The 27,239-nt window shown below is 49.9% G+C and overlaps 1 protein-coding gene across 2 annotated transcripts; it reads left to right on the top strand.

Moving 5' to 3' along the window:
• Window positions 1-547: 547 nt before the first annotated feature.
• SEC11A (SEC11 homolog A, signal peptidase complex subunit) lies at window positions 548-25,415 on the top strand. 2 transcript variants are annotated; one of them, XM_045824859.1, is made up of 6 exons: window positions 548-795; window positions 10,386-10,495; window positions 14,605-14,754; window positions 19,314-19,433; window positions 24,422-24,479; window positions 24,905-25,415. In XM_045824859.1, exons 1-6 carry the CDS (start codon window positions 745-747, stop codon window positions 24,953-24,955), a joined length of 540 nt encoding a protein of 179 aa, XP_045680815.1. In that variant the 5' UTR covers window positions 548-744; the 3' UTR covers window positions 24,956-25,415. The 2 variants fall into 2 exon arrangements, with proteins under 2 accessions (XP_045680815.1, XP_045680816.1); XM_045824860.1 differs by lacking the exon at window positions 14,605-14,754.
• The last annotated feature ends 1,824 nt before the right edge of the window (window positions 25,416-27,239 follow it).

Raw genomic sequence — 27,239 nt, 5'->3', positions numbered from 1 at the left:
TAAACGAGGTCAAGTTCAGGGAGAAAGGGACTTCCTGACTACTCGCACCACTGGTGCTCTCATCACACTGTTGCGTGATTCGGTAGCTTTTTAATCGTACTGGGTTTTTCTTTCCAGCCAAAGGTTTCTTAAACTTGAGAGATTTGGGTAGTGCTTTCAAAGCCTCTCGCATCCTCCACCTTTACGAGAAAAGCACTTACGAAACCATCTCAGCTGTCAGTTTCCCTTAGCGCAAGAGACCCGCCCCTTTCAAAACGGCAAGGCCTGGCGACACCTCCAGAGCCACACCCAGCGCTGCTTAACCGCGCCGACCATTCAGGGGCCGCTTCTGCACTCAGACGCCGGAGACTCGACTCTCCATTGGCTAGGCTTGCACGAGCGCCCGCCTTCCGGAAGTTGCAGGGCGATCTCCACTATAATCCCGCCTAGAGGGGCCGGGGGGGCCGAGCGCGGAAGTGGGCTGCGGTCGGTTCTGAAGTTCTCACGTTCTCAGAAGGCGACGCCCGGAGTGGGAGAGCCCTTCTATAGCGAGGCCGGGCCGGGAGGCTGGATCGCGGAGGTTGCGAGTCCCTTTGTCCACTCACCGCAGCGAAGGGGCGGGCCGCGTCGGTTGCCGCCCCGGAAACGGAAGTGAGGGCGCCGCGGGGTCCTGCCCATTGCGAGCTCTGCCCGGCGTCAGTCGTTCCGCCTGCCGGTCACATTGCACCCCTCTCTACCGCGGGTCTCTCTCTCGCCGGCCCCACCATGCTGTCTCTAGATTTTTTGGACGATGTGCGGCGGATGAACAAGCGGCAGGTGAGGTTGTCGGTCTGCTGTTTCTCCGGGCTTCCCTGTCCCTTTGACGCTGCCCCTGTCCCTCCGACGCTGCCCTTGCGGGGTCCTGCGGGTCTGTGGACCCCTGTGTGAGGGCGTGAGCGAGCCTGACTCCTGAATCGTCTCTTTGTGGAACCCGAGGCCAGAGGTCGCTTCGTTCGCCCCCTGTTATTTTCAGCCCCTTGTTACTTCTGGGCCTCCTAGGGGCGGAGCGGGAAGTCGAGTCTTCACCTTCCATTCCTCCCAGTGAGGCAGAGGAGCTCCTGGAAACCGGAGGGCGCTTTGTAAGTGGGAGTTGGGGTTGCTTATTGTTTTAGACTTCGTAAGGCGGCCAACTCAGGGTTTCTCCAATCGCAGCGGCTCCCGAGGGATTTCGGAGACTAGAGTTGTTAGTTCATTGGTTCTGGGAGCCCCCGCAAAAGCCGTCTTACTGCTCTCTGCCGGTCGCAACCATTCCAGGACAGTTGGGCCCCCGCGGCCTGCCCTGACACTCCCTGGGACCACCGCTGACTGGCGCGAACAGTTGCTGAACTTGCCCCTCGAGTCCATTTAGCGTGAAGGCGGCAGCCCCTAGAGGCCTCGGGTGTACTGCCCAATATTAGTGGCACAGGAATCTTGCAGTTCAGATCTCCTGGTTTGGTCCTTAAATCAATCGCACTCCGTCTGGAACTTACAGACCCTACACCACATGGTACCGGCAGTGCTGTTGTGGTTCTTCCGTCAGCAGAAAAGGTCGCTCCTTTTCGTCTCCTCTGCGTGCCTGTGGGCAGAGCCTGCTTCTGCTCGTCTGGGGCCTTTTCACGGTATTTTGCGGTGAACAATTGTCCCAATGTCCCTATTAAACATTTCTCTCTTGGACTTTTCTATTTTAAGGAAGTAGACACACAGCCTCCCCTCGGTCTCCTTCAGACTTCAGTTAGCTCGGTGTCAACTTCTCTTAGGTTTCTTAATTCCTGCAGTCATATCTGATCATACTTTTCAAATTGCACAAAACGGTCCTGTCTTTAAGATAACACTTTAGAATCTGCCTGGCTGTAGAGTGTCTCTTTCATCTACATCTGAGTTTCTAGGTACCACAGACGTTGCTCTGAAGAAATATCTTTGGCCTGCTATTCATTGTGCCGTATGCTAGATACAATGAGAGAAAATGCAGAGGTAAACAAGAGGGACTGTGCCTTCAGGGGGCACAAACGTGTAGAAAATGGTCGAGGTAGAACCATAACTGTTTTGAGCTCTTGCTGAGTGTGAAGTGCTTTGTGGAGCTGTGAGGTAGGTGATCTTACTCCCATTGTGCAGATGAAGAAAAAGGACAACCTCCCAGCGGCCGGGAGGAGGGAACAGGAGGGACTGGGTAGCATGGGGATAGGGAGCAGCATGGGGATAGGGAGCGAAATGAACCGAGGTTGCACCTGTACACGATTTCCGGGAAAAGACTCGGCAGTGACTGTGGGTAGTGAGCGCTCATCCCATGAAGAAGGGAAACCAGAAGTTTGGTTTCACAGTCCTCCTCTGAAGTCGCTGTCCTTGCATCACTTTTCCATTGATGCCTGAATGCGTATCATCAAATGTCTCATTAACACATTTGAGTTGTGTTTTTTCTTCTTGTCAGGTTCATAGAGGAATACTTTAGTGCAATAAATTCCATCCATTTAAGTATATGATTTGATCAGTTTCTGCAGTTACATACAACCATCACAGTCAAGATGCAGAGCAGGGGCATGCGTCCTTGTGGTGTGTCTGGGCCACGCATTGAATACACAAACGCTAATGGAAACTGATGAGCAAAGAAAAAGGTCCATCATAATTTTCATGATATCCATCACCACAGATAAGGAAAAAAGTCCTTACGCAATGACCCTAATTATGCAGCGGGCCTGTTGAAAATCTTTTCGCGTCATCGAGCAGGTCCCCAGGTTGTGATCACTAGTATGGCAAATGTACGTGTCTGAGTAATACAACTTAGTATAAAACTTAGTAATAAGACCAAGTAATGTTTCAAGTCAATGTAGGGTTTTGTGTTGGGCCGCATTCACAGCCATCCCGGGCCACATGGGGCCCACGGGCCGGGGGTTGGACACCCCGACATGGAGCACTCGGGTCCCCTGCGAGGTCCCCGAGCCCCGTCGTCATCTGTCTCTCCTCTAGCGCTGGGCAGCCACGGATTTGCTTCCCATCACTGTGGGTGGGTTTGCGTCTCATCTAAACGGAGTCGCAGAGTGTGTGTTCTTTTGAGCTTTCCGTTATAATTGATTTTTAATGCCTTACTCACGACCTTTGTTTATTATATGTAATGTGATCTTTTGGAGTCTGTTTCAGCAGTTTTCAGAAATAAACGGTGTCACTGCCTTCACTGCATCCTATGCAATATTGCCAGACTGGTCTCCTCTCTCCTCCCTCAAACCTTCAGCAGTTCCCGTTTCCCTAGACGGGCCTTTGCTGTGAGTCCCAGGCTCTCTGCAGCGGCCGTTTCCCACTGTTTCGGTCTTGTCCCTGTTCCTACCTACTCACTGTTCCTACCTACTCGCTGTTCCTGCCTATCTCGTGTCCATGTCTCTGTGAACATTGTTCTGTTCAAACCGTGTGTGTTTAACCATCTTCTGAACTTCCCTTGTATTCTTTCTGTGTCTTTGTAGGCTGCCCTTGTACATTATGTGGTCCCTAGAGTCCTCTTAGCTGTTATACACTATTCTATTCGTCTTCTTCCCCTTGGAGTGGGGCTCCTTTCCTAGAGTGCCAGATAACCATCTTCCTGAGACCTTTCTTCACCCAGGAAGGTCTCATTTGTAGAGCCTGCCTATTTCTGTGGTGTAAACCCTCCCAAGAACGCTGATTTCAAGCTGCTATCATGCGTCATTGGATGACACATGAAATTAGGAACATAACAGTAGCATGTGATTGTACTTTCTACCTTATGGATAAAATAGGAAAAAAAATAACTGCAACATAGCTCATGATAAAATGTAATAAAAATTAGGAACTCATGAATTTAGAATGTTTTTACCTTTGCTTTTAGTGTAATTGTACTAATTTTTAATAACACTGTTTAACAGTCAACTTACAAAACTCCTGAAAATTTACAAGGTGGGCCCCAGCACGCCACTGGTTCTTGATGCCCACTGAGATGGACTCTGTGCTCATAAAGGCCTGTTAGAGTTGTCATTCTAAAAAAATGCCGGCCCTGGCTGGTGTGGCCCAGCGGACTGAGTGCTGGCCGGCGGACCCAAAGGTCACCACTTGGATTCCTGGTCAGGGCGCATGCCTGGGTTTCTGTCCAGGTACCCAGCTGGGGGCGTGCAAGAGACAGCCAATCAATGTGTTATCGATGTATCTCTTGCACATTGATGTTTCTCTCCCTCTGTTTTCCCCTCCCTTCCCCTCTCTCTAAAAATAATAAATAAATAAAATCTGTGTAATGAAAAATACTCAATTTGTAAAAGCTAAAAATTTAAAGCTAAGTTCTTAAAGTTTAGAATCACTTGACAAATCTATTTAAAGCTTAGCAAATTTTAACTGTCACTTTTAAGGGCCTTTGAATATTTGGGTTATTTTACAAACTTAAACATCTTACATATTACATTTACTGTGTAAATTTTTAAAATTTTCTTTTTAAAGACTCAATACATATCACTGCTTACTTATGTAATTTTTATAAATTCTGAGCTCTTAAGTTCTCTCAAATGTTTCAACACTATATAGGTAGCATACTTTCTGATTAAAAGAATACATCTACAACAATTGATTGTACATTGTAAATTGGAATTACAAATCTGACCTGTTACTTTAATAGGTCAGATTCTCTTAAGTTTTACAAAATACTGAAGTACCAAATATGCACAAAGTCCTTAACACTAAAATGTTAACAATACATATACTTTTTTCTGTTCTTAATTATTTGCGGGAAAGGTCAAAAATGTTTACTCACTAAGGAAATATGTCTGTCATGCCAAATAATTTTTATGTTACTTTCACATGTAATTCTTGGGATTTTCTCCTCTGCTTTCTGAGAATTCTTAAGGACCAGTGCATACGGGCCAGGAGGTGACTAAATCCACGTTTGAGCCCTGTGATGGGGTTTCTCTGGCTTCATTCTTCCTGCCTGAATCAGATGACGTCAGGACTTGGCAGAGTCATTTATTCTTTTTATGTCTTCCTGTCTCCTAGGATCACTTGACTCTTAAGATTTTATTTATTTATTTTTTAGAGAGGGAAGGGAGGGAGAAAGAGAGAGAGAGAGAGAAACATCAATGTGCAGTTGCTGGGGGTCATGGCCTGCAACCCAGGCATGTGCCCTGACTGGGAATCGAACCTGCGACACTTTGGTTCACAGCCCGCGCTCAATCCACTGAGCTACGCCAGCCAGGGCGGATCACTTAACTCTTAATTGCTATTGCTGTTGTGGTGATACCTGATTGAATTTTGGGGATTTTTGGTGACTTTTTTTTTTGTTTGTTTGTTTGTTTTGTTTTTTGATGAGTTGGCCGGTTAGTGACGCAAACAGAAAGCCAGGACATCTTCCTCCGACGGGGACCCAGTGCGAGTGAGTGTGCAGCAAGTGGGCGGTGTCAGCAGCACGGCGGACAGATGCGCCACCTCTTTGACCATTGAAAACTCACCCGATCTTGTTCAGGATCAGGAACGGGAGGCAGGGTGTCAACATCCAGTAATGAATGGGCAAGTTTTGGTGTAGAAATACTAACATCAGTCTCCATTACATACACAGGAAAGCACAAGTAAAGTGATGTTATAAATTACACTTACTGTCCAAACATACATTCTTCCTCAGCACCCAGAAGTCCTCCTTTACCCTATGGAACTTGGAGCAAAATATAGAATACAGCACCATAGTAAGAATTAAGGCATTGACTTGCTGTGGTTCTTACATACTTGAAATTTGTTTTTGTTTGTTTTAAAGAGAGAGGAAGGGAGAGATGGGGGGGGAAGAAATATTGATCTCTTGTTAGACTTATCTGTGCTTTCATTGGTCGATCCTTGTATATGCCCTGACCGGGGATCGAACCCTCAGCCTTGGTGTATCAGGGACAGCGCTCTAACCGACCGAGCCCCCAGCCAGGGCTGACCCATTTTTAAGTGTAGGGCTCAGTAGTAGTAGGTGCAGTCACGTTGTTGTGCGGCCGATCCTCGAGGCTTCCCCTTGCAAAACTGAAACTCGGTGCCTGTTCAGAACGCCCCCTTCTCCCCTCTGCCCAGCCCCCGGCGGCCACCACTCTGCTTTCCGTCTGTGAATTTGACCTTCATCGCTTTTTCTCCTCTGTTGTTCATCTATCTTCTATTTCACTGATTTCTGCTCCAGCCTTTCCTTTCTTCCTTGGTTCTTTGTGTTTGGTTGGCTGTCTTTTCTAGTTTCTTAAAGTGGAATCTTGGGTTATTCTTTTAAGGTCTTTTCTAGTATATGTATTTAAAGCTATAAATTTCCGTCTTAGCAATGCGTTAGGTACGTTCCATAAATTTTGATATGTTTTTGTTGCCACTCAGTTCAAAATATTTTGTAATTTCCCTTGCAATCCCTCTTTGACCCATGGGTGACTTAGGAAAATGTTGTTTAATTTCCAAATATTTGTGGGCTTCCCAAATTTCTTTCTGGTGCTTATTTCTAATTTAACTCCACTGTGGTTGGAGAACACAGTGTGTGTGGCTACAGTAATTTAAAAGTTCAGACCCTTTTTTGCTTGCCTAGAGCCTGGTCTCTGGAGAACGTTTCCCGTGCGTCTGAACAGAATGTTGGGGGGGAGGGGTTAGACAGGAAACCCGAAGGTGGGTAAATGGTGATGGAGGGAGTGTTAACTTGGGGCGGTGAACACACGTTACAACATACAGAGGATGTGTTACAGACTTGTACCCCTGAAACCTGTATGTCTATTAACCAGTGCCACCCCAATAAATTCAATGAAGGAAGGAAGTGGGGGAGGGAGAGGAAAGGAAAGGGGAAAGGGAAAGGAAAGGAAGGCATGCGTATTGTGCTGTGGTGCGGGCAGTGTTCCGTAGCTGTTACTTCTTTGATGGTATTCTCGTTTTCCATATCCTTGCTGCTTTTCTGTCTCCTGTCAGCTGTTGAGAAAGGGATATTAAAGTTGCCAGCTTTTTATCCTGTGATAGATTCTACTTGCTCATAATGTGTTATATATATTGTTGGGTCTGATTTGCTAAGATGTTGCTAATAATTTTTATATCTATACCCGTGATAACTGTTGTTTAATTTTCTTATAACATCTTTTTCTGGTTTGGGTATCAGTAATGCTGGCCCTGTAGAATGAGTTGGGAAGTATTCTGTTTTCTAAAATTTTCTGGAAGAGTTGGTGTAGAATTGTTCATGATTTTTTCATTAATTGCTTGGTAGAATTCGCAGTGAATGCCATCTGAGCCTGGAGTTTTTCTTTGTGGGAAGGTTTTGAAATGATAGATTGATTCAATTTCTTTATAGATGTAGACCTGTCCAGGTTATCTATATTTTCTCCAGTGAGCTTTGGTAGCTTGTGTCTTTTAAGGAATTGGTGATATATTGGTATACTGGTCATAATGCTTATTATTCTTTTCATATTTGTGCGTCAATGCAAGTTAAGATAAAATTACTCTGGTGCTGTCACCTCTCTCACTGCTTCCTGATTAGTCCGGCTAATTGGTCTCAAAGAACCAACTTTTTGGTTTGATTGATTTTCTTTATTGTTTTTTGTCTTCTTTTTCATTATTTCTTTTCTTATTTTTAGTATTTCTTTGAGTTACTGTGAGTTTCATTTGCTTTTCCTAGTTTTTTTGTCTTGTTTTTTCAGAGACAGAGAGAGAGCAACACTGATTTGCTGTTCCACTCATCTGTGCAGTCACTGGTTGCTTCGTGCATGTGCCCTGACCAGGGATTGAACCTGCAACCTTGGCATATTGGGGACTACACTCTAACCGACTGAGCTACCTGGCCAGGGCCGCTTTCCCTAGTGTTTGAAGGTGGAAGCTTACTTTGGGGAATCTACAAATGTTTGGAAATTAAATAGTGCATTTCTAAATAACCCATAGGTCAAAAGTGAATCACAAGGGAAATTACAAAATAATTTGAACTGAGTGTGAACAGAAATACGGCATATAATGTGAGGCCTTTTACTGCTATAGAATTCCCTCTACTTACTGCTTTAGGTGCTTCCCCCAAACTTTAAATAAGAAAAAATGTATTTTGTATTTCCTGACATATACTATTCCTAATGCTGCTTATTTCTATGTGTGAATCCAGATTTCATTTGATCTTTTCCTTTTGCCTGGAGGACTTTTTAAAAACTTTATTTTTGTATTGTAGATCTGCTCATAATGAATTATTTTAGTTTTTGTGTCTTTGAAGAGGTTTTATTTTGCCTTCATTTTTTAAAGGAATTTCTCAGGGTGTGGAATTTCAGGTTGATAGTTTTTCTCGTAGTGCTTTGAAGAAGTCCGCTGTTGTTTCCAGAACCCAAGCTCTTCCCGTTCCTCAGGAGCGCTGAGGACTAGTCCATCTGCTCCTTCTAGAAGGTTCTTTCCCCCGGGGTGGTTCCCTCACGTGCCTGTGCGGTGGTCCCGATCGGATCTCGGCTGAGGACTCGAGCGGGGACCCTCTGCAGGCCTTCCTGCGGCTCTTGGATCCCGGCTGACCCGCGGTCTCCAGCCGCCCTTGCTCCCCGAACTCCCTGTTCTCAGTCCGCAGGCCCCGGAGACTCCCAGGCTCTGTCCGCATCCCCCTTTGCCCTTGGTCTGGGAGTAGGGCGCTCAGGGGCCCCCTTCTGGCTTCTCTCGGAGCCACCCCTTCCTGCGCTGCGAGCACACGGTCTCGTGTGCGGCGTCCGCAGGCCTTCGTTCCACGTGTTCTGTCCAGCGTTTCGGTTGTTTCAGGCGCGGAGGTGACCTTGGCCCCTGTCATTCCCACTTGGCCCAAACGGGACATTCTTGCGATTCATCCGGGTTGTGTGTGTTGGTAGTTCATTCTTTCCCTGAGTAGTATTCTGTGACAGGGAAATGAGGCAGTTTATTTATTTCATCTGTTGATGGACTTTTCTTTGCAATTTGAGGCTATTGTGAATGAAGCTGCTGTACTTGTGTTGTACAGATATGTTTTCATTTGTCAGATTTTAAAACACTTCAACAGATTTTTTCAATGAACTTTGTCTCGCTCTTACTGCTAATGTCATGCCTGTTGGACTCTTCAGGGTTGCCGTCATTCCGTGTAAGATTCTCCCGGGGCCCGCAGCGACTGTATCGGGCCATAACAACGGTGTCCGTTCCGAACGTGCTTCCGTGTGCCCGGGGCCATCGGGTCACGGCCAGCCGCTGTCCGGGCGTCTGGGAGTTGGCGCGCAGGGGTCGTGGCTGTGGTTCGGGCGTCTGGGAGTTTCTGGTCCTGAGATAAGACTTAGGCCACCTGCTGTTTTGTTGCTTCCATGGTCGCTTCTGTCTTTGCCCAAAATTGCTGGCAGTCTGACTTCTGTGAAAATATCCTGTGTGTTGAACTTCAGATATCTCTTACCGGAATAGAAATAGAATTGTTATGTTTGATGACTATAATAGATAAATGAGCAGTAGGTAACTTTTAGATGTGGCCGGTTAAATGACAGTGTTTAAAATTATGTCACTTTTATTTTGCTGAATTTTCTGTCCTTGGTTATGTCTCTTTGGTCCTTTTTCATCCAGAACAGCCTCCCGTGTTTATGTTCATGACACTGGATCTTTGAAGACTAGAACAGTTGTCTTACAGATTGTCCATCTGCATGTATATTTCTAAAATAACAAAAGTGAACTTGCATTGCACATATTGTTGAAATTTTTGTTTTTTCACTTTAAAGCATTCTATGAATGTGTTTTCAGGTTCGCATCTAAAACGGTGTATTCAGGATTGTCCAGCATGAGTCTCATGTGCCTTTTCACATCTCTCCCGGTGCGCTCCGACCCTGCCCCGCGGTGTCCGGCCTCTGTCCGGCGCAGCCAGCTCACATCATCCCCCTCGCTAGACGTTCCTTTCTAGCGTTGCTTCCTCGGGTTGTAGAGTTTATCATTTGTCAAGCGGTGGGAGTTTATGAAGGCAGGAAGAAGGCTGGCCTTGGAGTCCTGGCGGTGTGACCGGCGGGCTCGGTGACTTGGGTGCAGTCCCTTCCCCTCCCTGCCACTGCCTCCTCAGCTGCGAACCGAGGGCTGGGGCTGAGCGCGGCCGACAGCCCTGGTTCCCGGGGGTGCGTGCGGAGGACGGGAAGTGCTGGAGGGCTGTGCAAGCGGGCTTCTCCCTGTGGGCTGGTGTGTCGTGGATGTGATGGAATCTCGGCGGAAAGGTCATGACGTCCACACGAAATACCTTCTGTGAAAGGTTCTGGAAACAGTAAGTTGTGTGCGTGTGACGTGCTTCAGCAAGCCCCGTGGAGCCCGGTACTTGGGGTGAGAGCGGGGGACGTCCCAGAGGCCGAGGGTGTGGCGAGTACAGAAGCTGAAAGGCTGTCTCGGGGCTCCAGCTGCCCTAGGGGTGCGACCTGAAACTCTGACACTGACGCCGCTGTCAGTCGCCGTCCTGGGTGGGGACAGTCACACAGCTGACCTCTCCTCCTTTGCTCTCACAGCTCTATTATCAGGTCCTAAATTTTGGGATGATCGTCTCCTCGGCGCTAATGATCTGGAAGGGGTTAATGGTCATAACCGGAAGTGAGAGTCCCATTGTAGTGGTGCTCAGGTAAGAACCGCCCTCCGAGGCACGGGCTTGCATGGCACTGCCTGGGAGGGAAGCCGAGAAGCTGAGTAACTGCGGTGTCCTCCCTCTGCACACCAGCCCTCCCCAGGGGGCCCGGGAGCACGCGGTTCCTGCCCCTCGGAGGTGCGGAGTTCTCCTCCACGTGTCAGGCCCTTTCCCCTCGGGCCCCGAGGGGCTCGTGACCTCTCTTCCAACACTCACTCCGTGACCTTCGTTCTCAGCGTGTCTGTCGAGATGCGCTCTGTTTTCTGAAGTCTCTTCCTGCACTCTTCACTTTGATACTTCAGGGTGGACGTTTGGTGGTTAGTTGGCGAGAGTACGTGCCAACTCCGAGAGTTTGGGGTGGCGAGTTCTCAGTTCAAGCGCAGAAGCATCATCGCTCTTCGTTTCCGTGTGTCCCGTGACCTTTAACATCACTCCTAAACAGACCTCGGGACGACTGGACATACTCATGCCGTCTCTTAGAGTGACAAGTACTCGTAGTGCCGAATTTTTCCCTCCACTGGACTTCTTTCCCCCTCCTTATATTCCTACTCCTAGTGCTTTAAAAGCCTAACTTACTCATTTTTGGAGAATTACCACTTGGTTACATAATTGAATCATTATAGTTCTGCCTTAATTTGGGCTTAATTATGTAAGCTCTCCCAAGTCTTTTCTAGAGCCAATGGAGTATAAACATAAAATGAACCAAATCATTAACATTGTCTTGAGTCTGGCTAATAGTATGTTACTCTTAACACGGTGCATCTGACTCCCCCACCGTCACTGAGGTACACTTGCAGAAACAAGTGGTGGGGAGCACTGAGTCTCCGGTGTCTTACTTGTACCTTAGTTCTGTTTTTGTTAATAATCAAATGCAACAGTAATTTTAGCAATCCAAAGACATGTATGGATTCTGTTAGTGGGGAAGCATCTAACGTACTGCTGAGCGTATAGAGACCTGGGTCTCCCCCCCCGCCCCCACGTCTGACTACAACCGTGGGCAAGTCACGTGCTCACCAAACCACAGTTTCCTCTATAAAATGAAGGCCAGAAGAGAGAGGGCCAGAGCTAGATGGTGTCAGAAGACCTTCCCAGTTCTAAGATCGCATGGTCCCCAGCTCCCGCAGTCCTGAACTCAGCGGGGAGCGCGGCCACCGAGGGAAGGGGCGCTGCACTGCCGGCCGCTGGCCGTGGGGAAGCGGGGAGACGGCCGGGCGGGCTCCTTGTGGCGGTGCCTCTGGGCTTGCTCCAGGCGGCGCTGCCGGCAGCCGGGAGGACAGTCCAGTGATCTGGAACCCGGGCGGGTGGGGGTCAGACGGAGGACTTGCTCGTTGGTGGTTCTGGAGAGTCCGTTTTGCTATAGCTGGAAAGTTTGTATTATCAGTTGGGGCTTAAAAGTGGTGTTTGGTGAGTTATTTGGCAGATTATTTCCGTACTAAGCTTTTCCGACGGCCGATGTGCAGTAAGGGAAAGAGACGAGTAGAGACCAGCTCACATTGGAGGAGGGGGGCCGTTCCTGGGGGGGGGGCGCGGCCCGCGGGGAAGCCCCTCTCAGGGCTGTCGTGCGGCCGTTCAGGGAGAGGACAGATACCTTCTTATTTTATTAACTGAAGTTTCAGGGGACATTAAAAACTTTCCCCTTCATAGAGCTGAAGCCAATTTAAAAATATTTAAGTGATTTATATACAATATCGTATAAAACTTGTCATGATTGATATTTAAATTTAAGAGTATAGTTTGATCAGATAATATTAAGAAGGTTACTTATAATTTTATTTAATGTTCAAAAAGCCTCCCCTGGTTTGTTTCTTTAATGGTCCTCACTTTATCTATGTTTAATCGCCATCCGTATCTGAAATATTTTTAATTTAATTTTATTTATTGATTTTTAGAGAGGGGAGGGGAAGGAGAAAGAGAGAAAGAGAAACATCAGTGTGTGGTTGCCTCTCACACACCCCCACTGGGGACCTGGCCTGCAACCCAGGCATGTGCCCTGACTGGGAATCGAACCAGTGACCCTTTGGTTTGCAGGCCAGCACTCAATCCACTGAGCCACACCAGCCAGGGTTTCATATCTGAAATCTGAAATCTTTTTACTTCTCATCTGCCTTTCTCCCCTGGGTCTGGACTCGTTTTCACCCTACCCTGGACTTCTGCGTGTGCGTGTCAACCAGGCACTTGAAAGCCACGTAATAAAAATGAAATCCATCTTTTCTCACAAACCTGCTCTTTCTTCTCTTTCTGTGACTGTCACTGCCGTCTGCTTGGTGTCAGAAGCGGAGGAGTCACCGCGGCGCAGTGCGCTGGCCATTACATCTGTTCTGTCCCGTTCTGTCCCCGACCACTCTGCCTGCCCGAGCTGGCCCTGCTGCTGTGCTGTTTCAGGCCCTCCTCACTTCCTGCCTGGGCTTTGGCGTGACCTTTACAAAAATGCTTTTCATTATTTTTTTATTTTTTTTAAAGATTTTATTTATTTATTTTTAGAGAGGGAAGGGAGGGAGACAGAGAGAGAGAGAGAGAGAGAGAGAGAGAGACATCAATGTGTGATTCCTGGGGGTTCTGACCTGCAACCCAGGAATGTACTCTGGCTGGGAATCGAACCTGGGACACTTTGGTTCCCAGCCCGCACTCAATCCACTGAGCTACTCCAGCCAGGGCTTACAAAAATGCTTTTTAAATCGGGAGAAAAGTTCATACATTTTCATCGTATGAAATATCGAAAACATAAAACTCTGGATGAAACTGTGTCGCCTGTAGTTGTGGGATAATCATCATTGTTCACATCTTGGTCTCTGTTTTCATGCATATTATTTCTTACGTAATTGAGGTAACTCTGTATATACATCCTTTTCTCTGTATTTTCCCCCTTATTCTCTTGTGTCCATTGTTTAAAGAACAGTTAATGTTTGTCGAGAGTTCAGTTACAAGTGACAGCCTGGACAGCTGGTCTGCAGCGTGCCTTCTCATCTGCTCCCCTTTACTTACTAATTCAGTAAAGACCCCAGTGTCGTCTATACGGTCTCTAGCTTCTGAAGTGATGTATCGTAACAGCAAATATTATTCTGATGCTTCCTGTTTAAAATTCTAGAGTGGCTTGGAGACAGTTGAGCACAGGGAGAGCGGGTTCTGTTGGACGCCCTTGGTTCAGGCTTCGCCCGGAACGTGTCCTGACGTGGAGCTTTGGGCCTTCCTGGCTCTCGGTCTCCGTGCGCGGGGAGCCCGAGTCTTCAAGCAGAGGTGTCGGGCTTTGTCGCTGCTTCTATCTTGCTTTTTATTCCCCGTCTATCCATTTTCTTCTTCCTGAATCTGTCGTTACCGAAAACTGGAGCTTGAGTTCCTGAAAACAATGCTGACGGCCTGCTTCTGCATAGAAAGCAAAGGTTCATTAATTAGTGCAAATGTCTGAGGACCTTGGAAGCGCTGGGTATCGGGTGGAGCAGGTCTGTCCTCGCTGATTACCGTGGAGTTGGATCCTTTGCTCATCTCTGAGTCTCTTAGGCAAAGATCTCTGCCCTCGTCCCTGGTTTTCTTTCTGGTTTCTCTTTTATAAATAAATAAATAAATAAATAAATAAATAAATAAGAAAGACGCAAGCATTATCTCAGGCACAGACTGTTCTTTGACTTGAAGAGCCGCTCTCCCTCCCTCACGGTGCGGAATCATAAGGTCATCTGGGTCTGTATGTTTATAAATGGCAGGAGAGGATGATCTGGTTCTCATTTGAATATATGAATATGTTTTCCCATGAAAGGAGAATAAGGGCAGTGACTATAAAGTTCATTCCTTAATATTCTGTTTGTCACTTGAAATTTTAAAAGGTTAAAGAATCAGTAACATTGCCCTTTTCAAAAATTTAAGCTCCTTTGAATAGTAATGCTCGAAATGGAACTCGTTAATGAATGCTAATAACTGAAGAAAACTTGTGTAACTCATTAGTCTGAAGACACCGTGTTTTCAGAACAGCATACATTTATGTCAGTACATTTGTTAAGGTATTGAGTATATTTCAAAGGTGATACTATTGATTGTTTTGTTGACTATCTAATTTTGAAAGTAAATTTAATCTCCGACTTTCTCTTTGCTGTTATGTTCTCCACCCCACCCCCCAGTGGCAGCATGGAACCCGCGTTTCATAGAGGAGACCTTCTCTTCCTAACAAATCGAGTTGAGGACCCCATACGAGTGGGAGAGATTGTTGTTTTTAGAATAGAAGGAAGAGAGATTCCTATAGTTCACCGAGTCTTGAAGATTCATGAAAAGTACGTGCAAACTATGTGTTTCTTGTTTTAAACTATTTTTATGTGTTGGTGTTTACAAGTCTTTCATTTTGATAGCCCAAAGGTTAAGAAAGGGTGGGAAACTGCTAGGGCCTTCTTCCAGTTCATTGTTATGAATGTCTGAAGGCCTGGTGAACATTTGGGTACTAAATTGTTATTTATTAATTCATTTATTTCCCTGAAGGTTTCTGGACTTTTCTCTTGGTTCCCTTCTGCTTCCCAACCAGATCGTTAGCTCGGTGTACTCCAAAGCAGTAAACAACTAACGGGCCTATTCGTCCGTGTGAGAACATTCCTTTCAAGTGACGGGGGCCTGGCGGCCCCTCAGAGCAGCGAGCTTCACATGGCGTTGGTTACGTCAAGCACCGTTTTGCCTAACACCCCACACCTCGTGATCGGCTCCTGTAATCTCACACGCCCCTTCCTTCCAGAATGGTCCCTGCGCCTCTGAGGGGATGGAGGAACAGTTGTCACGCTTTGTGACGTCAGTTGTCCGTATTGTAGACAAAGGCCGCAGGAACAGCATGCGGTTACTGTGTGTGTGTGAGTAATATATATAATCCCCCCAAATGATGTAAGGGTTGGTCCCAAATAGGATCATCTTCTTCTTCTTTTTTTTTTTTTAGATTTTATTTCTATGTATTTTAGGGAGAGGGAAAGGGAGGGAGAAAGAGAAGGCAAAAAACATTGATGTGTGAGAGCAACACTGATCGGTTGCCCCTTGCAAGCCCCCAGCCTGGGACGTGGCCCACAACGCAGGCACGTGCCCTGACCAGGAATCTAACCAGCAAAGTTTCAGTTTGTGGGGAGACGCCCCACCCACTGAGCCACATCAGTCAGGGCCCAAATATTATAGAATCTTACGATATAATGGATGACGAAGCCCTAATATTAAAAACAAAAACAACTTTTAAGGCAGTCTAACAGACATTTCAAATAAAAATAAGTTTACCAACTTTTTCAAATTCCAAAGAAAATTTCTAAAATCTAAATTATTCTTTTAAGCATAGACTTGCGTTTTAGAATTAGAAAGGATGCATGAAACACCTTCAGAGTCCTTGGGCGCCGGGGAGCATGGGAATAAACAAAAAAACGTCACCACCCTGGGCCTCAGTTTCCTTATTTCTGATGTAAAGAGGTTTAGGAAAAGGGATTGATTACGAGATCTCTGAGTCCTAAACCTGTGCGTCCCTGTCCACCCGCACAGTCCCCGGCCCCTCCCTGCAAACCTGTGGTACTTCCAGTGAAGGGGCGCTTGAACTAGAGGGAGGAAGGACCGAGGGTCGCGGGTAAAGCCGCTGTGCTGCAGGACACCCAGAGGGCAAGTGAGATGAGGAGGGTGGCGGAGGTCCCTGGGTGTGAGGAGGCGCAGAGTGAACGGTACCCTGTTCTCCCGCCCTCTGACGCAGGGCGCCCTCCCCACCTCCAGGAGAGGCCGCTGGCGGCGGCAGCTTGTGAACACCCCGGCTCAGAAGAGTTTTCCTCGCGGGCGACACAGAGATCTGACTGCTCTTTTTCTTCAGACTCGAGCATATATTTCGAAAGAGATAATTTGAAAATGGCATTCTACTGTTGACTAGGAAGGGATGACTTAAATGTTTTGGATTTTGGGGGGGGGAATTGTGAGGGTTTATTCAGTACGGGTAGCATTTTCCAGATTCTCCCAGTTGTTGTGTGTTGTTTGTGCTCAGCCCTGCCTGTGCGCACGAAGCAGAACCAGCTCCCCCTGCGTTTATCAGGGAAAATCAAATTCAACCCGGACCCTGCTTCAGGGAACGCAGAAACTGTCTGCTTTTATGTGTGAGCCTTTGCAATCCAGTGAGGGGTTTTTTTGTTTGCTTGTTTTTGTGTGTGTTTGTTTTTTTTTTTAATTTTTAAATACTTCATCTTGTTTCAGGGCAGGGTCATGTTATATCAACTGCAGATCCTTAAATTTTAAAAGTAAATTTTTAACAGAAGTTTGAGTATTTTAAGATGTATGATACTTTGCAGTCTGGGGTTTTTGCTGATTTATTTTCAACTCTTGAGATGCCTTCAACCTGCAGGACTGTTACTATTATTCCAAAGTTTCCGATTTCCTTTTTGCTTTCAGGGAAACTAAGATACCAGGTTGTAATAATCATCTGATTTAATGGTATTAACATTGTTCTTAAATGTGGGGCCAAGTAACGACCAGAATGAATGAAATGTGTTAGTCAGTCTGCTTGAATGCTCTCAGGCTCGTTCTTGCGTTGTCCATTTCTTTCAGAAGAAATGAAATCCCGAGCTTTACAGAGAAGAGAGGTAGGAATTGTTCAGCTGACCTCTCTCTTCTCTTTCTGCCTCCCTCCCTCCCCGGCCCACTCCTTACAGAAGGTTCCCTGGGAGTCCGTAAATACTGTACAAGGCTGTTTCACCCACGCGTCTCCGTCTTACAAGCATTCTCATCACATGTGGCGCTGCATCAAATTGGAAAATACAGAAAACAAAGTTACATGTAATCCTAGCACCCAAGGAGAAAGTTAAATTTGGGATAATTCTTTTTGTTTTATAAACATACTGCGTAGTTTATATTCGGCCACCTGGAAAGTGCTTGCTTCCTCCTGCCCACCGTCACAGTGTTACGATGTTAGATTGAATTGCACGCCTGCTGAGCTCCGCAGAGGCAGAGGTGGATCATATTAGGGGTTTGGTCGCTGCGCTGGGGCGGGGGGTGGGGGATGGGGGGGGCTGTCAGGCAGTATGTCGGGCCTAGGACCTGAGAGGTACTGGAGTAGGTCTAGTGGGAGCTGGTTGCCCCCAGAGAACACTGGTTACACCATTAAGCAGATGAAGGAGACTGTGCTCTTTCTGTAGTGGTCTCTCCTGACTGTATGGGGCGGGGGAGGGGGAAGGGTCGGGTGTGTTTGGTTGGTTCGTTGGCAAATCAAGTCTTAGGGGACGGTGCAGATCTCCTGTAGGTCCCTTTCCTTTCCCGGGGTGTTCCCCGTTTCCCAGCCTCCTGCTCCTCCCATCCCATGATGCGTTTTCCTGCCTCCCTGGTTCCTCAGGGTTGAGTGGCTGAGCCGACCCCCCGCTCCCGGGCTCCTGACCTGCGCTGGCAGCCGGCAGGCCCACGCCGCCCTCTCACCCTCCGTCGTTTTCCAGACGTTCGTTTCCGCGTAGTGAGTTGTCAGCTGCCGATGGTTTCTCTCTGCATTTTTTTCTTACTGGAATCGTATTTTTAATGTGACTGTTTGCACCTAGCTCTTTTTGGTGTTGGCAACACCTCTCGATTTAGTTTCATCTGCAGATCTAGTGTCTAGTGAGTCAGTTCCTGGCTTAGCTTCCCAGTGGATATTAGTCAGCAGGAGCCTGGAGCTCCTTTTCTTTCTTCTAGTGTAATGGGTAACCCAAACGCACTTGAATTAATTTTAAGATAGTTTAAAAAATTTTTTTTTAAGATTTTATTTATCTTTAGAGAGGGGGAAGAGAGGGAAAGAAACACCTATGTGCAAGAGATAACATCCATCAGTTGCCTCTCACACCCCCGCTCCTGGGGACCCGGCCGGCAACCCAGGCGTGTGCAGGCCGGCACTCCGTCCGCTGAGCCACACCAGCCAGAGCAATTTTAAGGTAGTTTTTATCAACTGTGAAATATATTTTGCTTTCAATTTCAATTAAATTTTAAAATTACTAGAAACCTCATGTTTCTTTAGAAGAATTAACCTAGTACATTTCTGATTAAGTAAGATGCTATCACTTTTCCTAATTTTTAAATATGGAGAAAGCAGACGAGACAGCACAGTGCAGTCCCGTGCGTCCATCACCCAGGTCCAGCGCTTACGAATCTGTGGCCAGTCTGTCTCACCTGCAGAACCCCCTTCCCCCGCCCCCGCCTGTGTTGTGGTGAACCCAGTCATAGGTATCATGCCATGTCATATGTGCATATTTCAGTAAATATCTGTGAAACATAACCCCTGGGCTTTTTCTTGACAGTTTGTTTGAATCCAGATTCAGAGAAGGTCCTCGGGTACAATTGGTTGATATGGCTGTATAGTCTCTTTTATTTAATACGCAAATTACTTTTCCAACTATTTTTGTTCTTTGCAACTTACTGGTTGAAGAAGCTGGGTCAGTCTGTGGTCTCACAGAACAACCTTCATTGTGCCTGCTGCATCCTGTGGGATAGTTTGATGTGTTCCTTTCTCTTTGTATTTCAGAAAACTTGGTGGCTTGTATTATTTTAATATAAACATACGATTATACTGCATGCTATTTTGTAATCTTTTCTTTGATGAATACAATTCGTATGATCTTCCCGTGTCACTAGTCTTCCGTAACATGTCTTTAATGCTTGCTTAGTATCTCGGCTCCTGAACGTTAGACTGTTGGCTTTTTCCCAGTTTTTCCCTGTTATAAAGTTATAAAAACACATAGCTATAAATGTCCTTTTAGCTAAACAAGTAATTATTTTGATCATGGGAATGGCGATATAAAATACCACAGTTCCACAGGAATTTTTTATGCTTTCAGGTGACGTCAGGGTATTTGATGACTTGGGTTTCTCTTACTCTTTCAAGGCAAAACGGACATATCAAGTTTTTGACCAAAGGAGACAATAACGCCGTTGACGACCGGGGCCTCTACAAGCACGGACAGCACTGGCTGGAGAAGAAGGATGTCGTGGGGAGAGCAAGGGGGTGAGTACGGGGGGGACGTCGGCTGGGTTCTTCGCGCCCCTTGGCCCGCTCGGTCCCAGCGTCTGACCACGCGCAGGTGAGCGTGACGGTTGGGTCCTGGCTCCACCAGATCACCGGTGTCCTTTGAAAAGTGTGTGTCTTCACCCGGATCTCAGACTTCAGGTGCACTGCGCCAGGGGGGAGGGGAGGGGGCGCGGAGAGCACTGACAGTGGTGGGACGACGGACCGGAGCGGCAGCGCTGAGGACCCACTCGTTGACCCAGCGCCGTGGGGAACTGTCCGTGGGCGCCGTCCGCAGCCCGGCGCCTGTGCCTGCCGGCCTCGGGGCCCGGGACAGCGCCGGCCCTGCTTCGTGGGGCGTCCGTGTCTCCGGGGCTCCCCGAGCCAGCAGCAGAAAATGCTCATCTCCGTTAACTTGGTCACATTAATTTATTCCATACTGTTTTATTTCTAGTCTTGAAATTATTGAGGTCAAATGAAATTTAAAAGTTATATGAAGCCTGTTTGTTTCAGATTGTGTCGGGAGAACAGATCAGTGGAGGCCAGGAATTGTAAGTGACCGGTACGAGGAAGTGCGGGACTGTAACTGCCTCCGTGCTATTAATAGTGTTAACAATAACTCACACCCGTTGCCACCTACTCCGTGCTGGCGGCTCATTCTGCGTGCTTGGCGAGTGTTCCTTCTCCTTAACCTCAGAGCAACCCTGATACTTCCCTCCTGTAGATGAGGAGACACAGGCCATCGGGTTGCTTCTCCAAGGCCGCACCGATGGGAAGGGGCCGGCTGACCCCGAGGGCCACTTTCTTAGCCACCACACCCAAACCTCAGGCCCAGCGGCTCCCGAGTGGGGAGCGGCTGGCCGGCCCTCGCCCCCCAGGTGCACCGCTGGCCGGGAGCCGGCAGTGTGGGCTCAGGTGGTTCCTCTCACAGCACGTGAACTCACCACTAAAATTCTGTGGCACACCAAAAAATAGGTTTTTTGCCAATCTGACAGAAGAAAATGGGTATAATTTTGCTTCATTCACACCAGACACATCAGTCTGTGAAAGGGGAGAGATGTGCACTGGAATCACTTGTCTTCTGGCAAGTTTTTGAAAAATTGCAAACTGCATGCAGTGATGTCTCTGAAATTCCGCATCGAGGATTAGACCCTCCTGTGGCTTCCAGTAGAGAACGTGGTGGCCTGGCGCGCTCTGACGCGAGGGACGCTCCTTGGGCCGGCACGGCGGCGGCGCGAGCAGCAGGGGCACGGGCGCCCACCGCGCAGATCCGCTCCCCGCTGGTCGCGCCGCAGCTTCACCGTGACGCGTAATGGGCCGTACTGCCTCCTCGGTGGGAATCGTGTTCACAAAACCCAAAGCTGATATTTCAAAGTCAGGCTGTACCCGGACCTTGGGGCAGAGCTTTCTGGCGGATCATTCTGTGACTGTGGTACAAATGTCAATGTGCATTTAAAATTTTTTTTTCAAAAAGCTGCCTGTACACTGAAAAATTTTACACCGAGGCCAAAGGCCCTCAGTAAAACAAGTTTTAAAAGCCCCGGCTGGTGGGGCTCAGTGGATTGAGCACGCCCACCTGCGAATCAAAGTGTCGCCGGTTCCATTCCCAGTCAGGGCACACACCTGGGTTGCAGGCCAGGTCCCCAGTAGGGGGGCGTGCGAGAGGCAACCACACACTGATGCTTCTCCCTCTCTTTCTCCCTCCCTTCCCCTCTGTCTAAAAATAAATAAATTAAATTTAAAAAAAATAAAGAAAACTTTGTTGAGATATAATTTGCATGTATTAGAATATAAAATTCACCATTTTAAAGTGTACAGTTTGTTAGGTTTTATTATATTCACAAGGTGTGTGCAGCCATCATCACTGTCTAATTCCAGAACATTCCCGCACCCCAGAAGGGAAACTCAGTGCTCATTTGCAGTCACTCCCCGTCACCTGCTCCCTGCAGCCCCTGGTAACCACCACATCTGCTTTCTGTGTGAGGATTCCTGCCTGCTCTGGGCGGTTCATATACACAGAATCTTGCACCGTGTGGTCCTTCGTGGCTGGCTTCTTTCGTGTAGCACGATGTTTTCAAGGTTCATTCGTGTCGTAACATGTAAGGAAAACGATTTTAGAAAGTGAAACTAACACTGAACCCGCTATGTCACCGGGGTGATTGTGAAAGTGGGGAGCTGGGCAGCACCAGCGGACCCGCCGGTCGGAGACGGCTGACGGCGGGAGGAGAGGAGGGTGGGAGCTGCGGGGGGGGCGGGGGGAGGCCCCTTGACATTGAGGCGAGGGGTGAAAGCAGACGGGAGGAGTGATGTCACTGAGCTCTCTGTTGGCTTTATGGGGGCTTTTGAGAGGTACTCCCTGCCGAACCTGAAACAGGTTCCCTGGGGACAGAAGCAGTGGTCCTCGCTGAGTCGGGTGTTGGGGCGCAGACCCCCCAGGCGTCGGTCCCCTTTAACGCCTGGCAGGAGCGTTCTCTCCTCAGCTGCGCGTGGGCCCGCAACGCCCAGGCCACGCACGCACTCACGCTCCACCCTCCACCCTCCAGGCGGTGACCGGGCCCAGGCTGCGGTTGGAGGTGGCCGTGGGGACGGCGTTTGGCTTGCGTACGCTAAGCCTGCTGCTTCCTCCCAGCTCTGCGCTGGCAGGCTTGTCCGCGCAGGTGAGCGGAAAGGGCGGCTGGTTTGCCTGGAGGACGACGGAGGACAGCGGAGCTCTCTCTGTCCGTGGGGGACATGGTGGGACGGACCGTTGGGTCTTTTTTGTGTGGCTGTGGGCCGCCTGCCGGTCGCCGTCTTAGGTTGTGCTCACAGCACTCCCGAAGATCAGGGTGCTGCCCGCACTCGGGGTGGCCCGGGGAGACCGGCCTCGGGGGAGGGTGTCCGTGGATACCCCCGGCAGACGGCGCGGTCACTGGGCGCCGGAGGCTGTGGTCCTCTGGGCGCGAGGGCCATGGTGAGGAGGGCCCGGCGAAGGCTCTGCCCGTGAGAGCGGCAGCCGCTGGTCGTCAGGGCAGAATTAGCAGCATGACGCTGTCTTAACAGAAACCACAGGTGCTTTTGTATCCTCTAATGTGCACTGTACTGTCAGGCGTTTTATTTGCCTCCACATTCTTGAATTTGATGGTTTATCTTTTTTGACTGCCGTTGCCTTTACGAAGGTGTTGTAAGTGAGACACAAAACATTAAATCAGAGAGTTACCACATTGAAAAGAAAAACATGCATTAAAGGCATGGAGAACACCTACCTACCCTCCTGTCCTAGCCCTGCCTGTTGGGGTGACTGTCATTCTCAGCTCTGAGAGGTCCCAGGGGTGGGACCCACAGGGTGGGCCTTGTGAGGGGTTCCTCTTTGCCACCACACGTCTGCTCCTTGCGTGTCCTGTGCTGCTCGTACCTCAGTGTGCCGAGACGCCGCTCGGGCCCCGCCTGCCAGGAGTGCGCTGACTCGGGAGATCTGGCGCGATGGAGGGATCTGCACTTTCCTCAGGCCGTCCGAGGGATTCTGACAGCGGAGGGTGGGGTTTAGAGGAACTTCAACCTCTAGAACGGGAATTTGGGGGTGGGGTGGGGAGGGAGGGGCAGGACAGGGTGAGGACAGGAGACAGGAAGTAAGAGGAGCTCCCAAAGGGCAGTGAGATGTACTGAAGACAAAGTTTCTGCTTTTCAGGTTTGCCTAAGGCTCTGATGGTGGAAGTGTTACGTGGGAGGTGATTCTGTTTGTGCACCTTTGGAATGGTGCAAAGGTTGTGGGTGGTCAGAATGAAAGTATCCGGGTTGTTTGCAAGTCCGCGGAGGTCAGCCTGCCCTCCAGCCCACCTCACCTCTCTAGGGTCAAGGGCGGTATCCCCCAGTCCGCCCAAGCCCAGGGCAGTTTGCTCCCACAGCGGGGGTACCCTGCCAACTTCCTCTTTCTCCCCTGAGTTCTTAGGATGTGCGGAGTCTCTTGCATCGAGGGGAGAATTGAAGTCCTGGGAGAAAGTGAGATCCCCGAGGGGAGGGGAAAGCAAGAGGCCCAGACCCTCAAACATTCAGTCACGCAGTACCTGCAGGATGTGTCCTGTGTGTGAGGTGTTGCCTTTGGCCTTGGGGCTTCAGTGGGGACCAAGATTGGCATGGTTTTCGCCCGTCTAGAGCTTCGAGTCCAGGAGGAGAGACAGGCACAATACAGCCAGTTACACGTCTGTGTCACTGAAGTTGTGAGTGAAGACTTCAAGGACGTATGTCAGGTGCTATGAGGTATTGAACAGGTGGTTTTACCTAGTTTGAGGGGACAGACTCAAGGGCAAGAGGAAAGAAAGCACTGGTGAAAAACACAAAGATGCAGCAGCCCAGCAGTGGGTGGAGAAGTGGATCGTGTGTGGCAGGACCGAGGAGAAAGGGATTTCAAGGGCAAGTTTGTGGTCATCGGAGCCCACGGCTGCAGAATAAAGGACGATGGGAGCCGAGGCTGGTCTGCTGCGGAGAGGGATCTCGGCTGTTCCCGAAAGTTGCAGGAGGAAGAGAGCCGGAGCCAGATGGCAGGTGGTTGACCAGTGAGGGGGCGCGGAGTCTGAAGGACTGGGACAGGGCTCTTACAGCTGCTCTCTGGACGCTTGGCACGAAGGGCCTTGTAGCGTTCTGGCTCCGTTCGCCTGGCCTCCCCAGCGAGGTGGACAGCTCCCTGGGGTTGTGATGACAGCCCCGCCCCAGCGCCGAGTCGGCAGGTAGAAGGAGTCACTGGACAGGGGCTGAGACCTGGGAGCTGCTGCTGGTCCCGCTGCACTGAAGCCCGTGCTGTGGGCGGAGCCTGTTTCCTCGTCTATAAAGTGGCTCTGTCCCCACCTCCCCTCCCTGCGGGCTGTCGGAAGGAGGCTCCGGTGGGACGGCGGCACACACAGACAGACTTTGTGACCTGAAATTCCTCTCCTGTGGAAGACGCTGAGAATGTGTGGTGAATGATGGTGGCCGCTTAGGCCGCACTCTGACCATGCATGTTTTGTTTCTTTGTTTAGATTTGTTCCATATATTGGGATTGTGACAATCCTCATGAACGACTATCCTAAGTTTAAGGTAAGATCCTATGCTTTATATTTCATTAAAAAGTGATGTTTTGCCCTGGTTGGTGTAGCTCAGTGAATTGAGCATGGACCTGTGAACCAAAGGGTCAAGGTTCGATTCCCCGTCAGGGCACATGCGTGGGTTGTGGGCCAGGTCCCCAGCGGGGGGCACGTGAGAGGCAACCACACACTGATGTTTCTCTCCCTCTCTCTCCTTCCCTCCCCCTCTCTCTAAAACTAAATAAACTCTTTTTAAAAAAGAAATAATAAATAAATAAATAAATAAGTGATCTTTTGCTAAATTTTGGAAACTGTTAAATGGATTCCACTTAAAGGTAGAAGACTAAGTGGGCAGGTGAGGGACACGTCCCGGGCCTGGCAACTCCGAGGATCGCGCGCTGGGTGGCCCCTCTGACGCGCCCTGTGCTTCTCTTGCAGTACGCCGTCCTCTTCCTGCTGGGTCTGTTCGTGCTGGTCCACCGTGAGTAGGACGCCGCCGCGCCGCTCCCGGGAGAGGCCCTCCTTCTCGTTGCTGGTGTTCGGAGTTGATGTTGGTCGGGACTGGCGTGCGGCGCCGTGCCGCCCCTTTGGTAGCGCTGGTTTGCATTAGTTTCTGTTCCCACGCCAGAGTCTGGGCGGGCGCGCGTGCACCCCGGCGTGCGCTCGAGGGGACTCTCAGCCACAGGGTTTCTTTCATGTTGTCATTGTCACACTTTCGCATTTTTGTACACCGGTGAGTTTTTTATATTAAAAGGTTGAGCCAAAGCCGCCAGTGTTTGCATTTCGAAGCCGAGCTTCACCCCTGAAGTGCCTGCAGAGTCCTGTCCGGGGGCGCGCAGCTCCGCCCGGGCTCGGAGCCGCCGTCCTCCTCCGACGGGGATGGCACGGACCGAGGCGGTGGGGAGTCTTAACTTTTCAAAATTTTAAATAAAAGACTTTGCATATTGAACCCTCTATCCCTGACTTGTGTTTGCCGGGAAAGCCCCGCGCAGCTTGCCCTCCGTGCTGGTCCTCCGCCCTCGGGAGAGGCCGCCCCGTGGGGGCGCCCGCCCGCCCGCCGGGAAGGCTGTCCTCGCTCTCCGCACGCTTCTTTGTTTGCTCATGTGGTCGTTTGACTTCGTGAAGCCGGAGTGGCCGTCGTGTGCACAGGAAGCCTGAGTCACAGAGTCGATTCTTCGCTAGGATGTGACTCAGATGTGTGTCAGCCCAGCCAGAGCCCCGGGGAGGCTCAGACCCTCCCTGCACTGCAGACTCACCCCCTTCCCTGCACCTGAGACGCTGCTGCGCCCTGTCTCCTGGCCCCTGGCCCCTGGCGCGGCGAGCTCCGGCCTCTGGGGCAGGGCCTTGGAGCCCACCGGCGACCGTTTTCCCTGAGCTCTCACCTGCCGAGACCCGCCCTCTCGAGTTCCTGGCTGTGCTCGGCGGACGTCGGAGGCCGGGTTCCAGGCGGTGGGAGCAAAGCCCAGGTCTGTGTTTCCTCATTCACTCTTGAGGCAGTTAGGGAAGTAGGAAAAGTAGGGAAAGTCGATGTGTTTTAAGCACAAAATAGTCTTGAATACTCTGTTCTCTTCTTGTGTTAATCTGAAATCTCAAACAAGTTCCTCTTTTGGGCTAAATACACGATTTCTAGTGTTCATTTGTTCACCTGTGGTGGACCTCATTTCCCGCGGGAGGGACCGGGAGGCCCCCGTGGCGCACAGGCCATCATCGAGGCTTCGGCGGCCCCCAAGCCTTGGGCGTGGGCCTTCAGGGGTCCCAGCAGAGCCTGGAACTTGGCGCGTCGCCGCTGACAAGTGCCTCCTGGAGCCTGCCTGGGCGGCTTCTGCCTCCTCACGAGCTGGCGGCAGACTGCCGAATAGCCCCCGCGTGCGGGTGGCGGAGAGTGGCCGCTCCCTCCCCCTTTCCCAGGGGTGGGGCAGGGCTTCCCGCTCGCAGAATCAGTGCCCTGGCCCTGTTCGCAGACCAGCCCCGGGGGTCCCCAGGGCTCCAGCGCGCCTGGGCCCAGGCGGCCTTGGCCCCGAGTCCCCAGCGTCCCGGGTGCTCCTCCATGCACTCCCTGGGAGGGGGACACCGCCGTGTCTCCGGCCTGCGTGTTTCACACTCCGTTTTGTGACATCACTGTGTGTCCTCCTTTGCCTGGGTGCTCTGCTTGGAAGCAACAGCTAAACTTCCCTGGGAAGTCAAGAAATCACGCACAAATATTCGAATTGCTCTATTAGCCAAAAATAAAAAGATCTTTTGTGGAGATAGGTGTTATGTCCCCAGGTTTTATATGATCTAGTTTAGTGCGAAAACATGGCCTGGAACGGGGAGGTGGTTGTACTTGTAAACGCAGTGTGTTTGAAAAGCTCTCTGAAAGTGTAACGTAAATGCCGGAGATGTTTAACTTGCTGTGTTAATGGAATGGTGAGCTCTCTGAGATCTGGGCGGGCGCGGTCACTGTGAGCCAGGGGAGCCGGAGGGAGGAAGACCCGATGAAGCTCCAGATGAGGACCCCACAATGGGGCTGTCTCCTGGCCGGCACCAGGCACCGGGCCGCTCTCCTTGCTCCCGCCGTCAGCCCGCACGTGCTTGTCCCACGCCCCCGGCGCTCCCCCGGGCGCTCGCCCTGGGCTGGCCCGTCTTCAGGGCGCGCTCAGGGCCATCCCCGCAGGCTTCCCCGCCGGGCCTCACCGTTCTGTGCAGGTGTCCACACCTGGGTTTCTCATTTCCTTACCAAGTCAGCCCCTCGAGAGTCCCGCACTTACCCCCTCCTGCTGCTGTCGTCGCTGTC

This window comes from Phyllostomus hastatus, unplaced genomic scaffold, assembly GCF_019186645.2.
Source record: "Phyllostomus hastatus isolate PE091 unplaced genomic scaffold, TTU_PhHast_1.1 phas_scaffold_555, whole genome shotgun sequence".
NCBI classification, from domain to species: Eukaryota; Metazoa; Chordata; class Mammalia; order Chiroptera; family Phyllostomidae; genus Phyllostomus; species Phyllostomus hastatus.
This window is presented reverse-complemented; position numbering and strand designations above follow the sequence as displayed.

Coding starts and splice junctions, on each gene's coding strand:
- SEC11A (XM_045824859.1), top strand. CDS start 745: ATGCTGTCTCTAGATTTTTTGGACGATGTGCGGCGGATGAACAAGCGG. Junction 796..10,385: donor GGCGGATGAACAAGCGGCAG/GTGAGGTTGTCG, acceptor TTGCTCTCACAG/CTCTATTATCAGGTCCTAAA. Junction 14,755..19,313: donor GTCTTGAAGATTCATGAAAA/GTACGTGCAAAC, acceptor TACTCTTTCAAG/GCAAAACGGACATATCAAGT.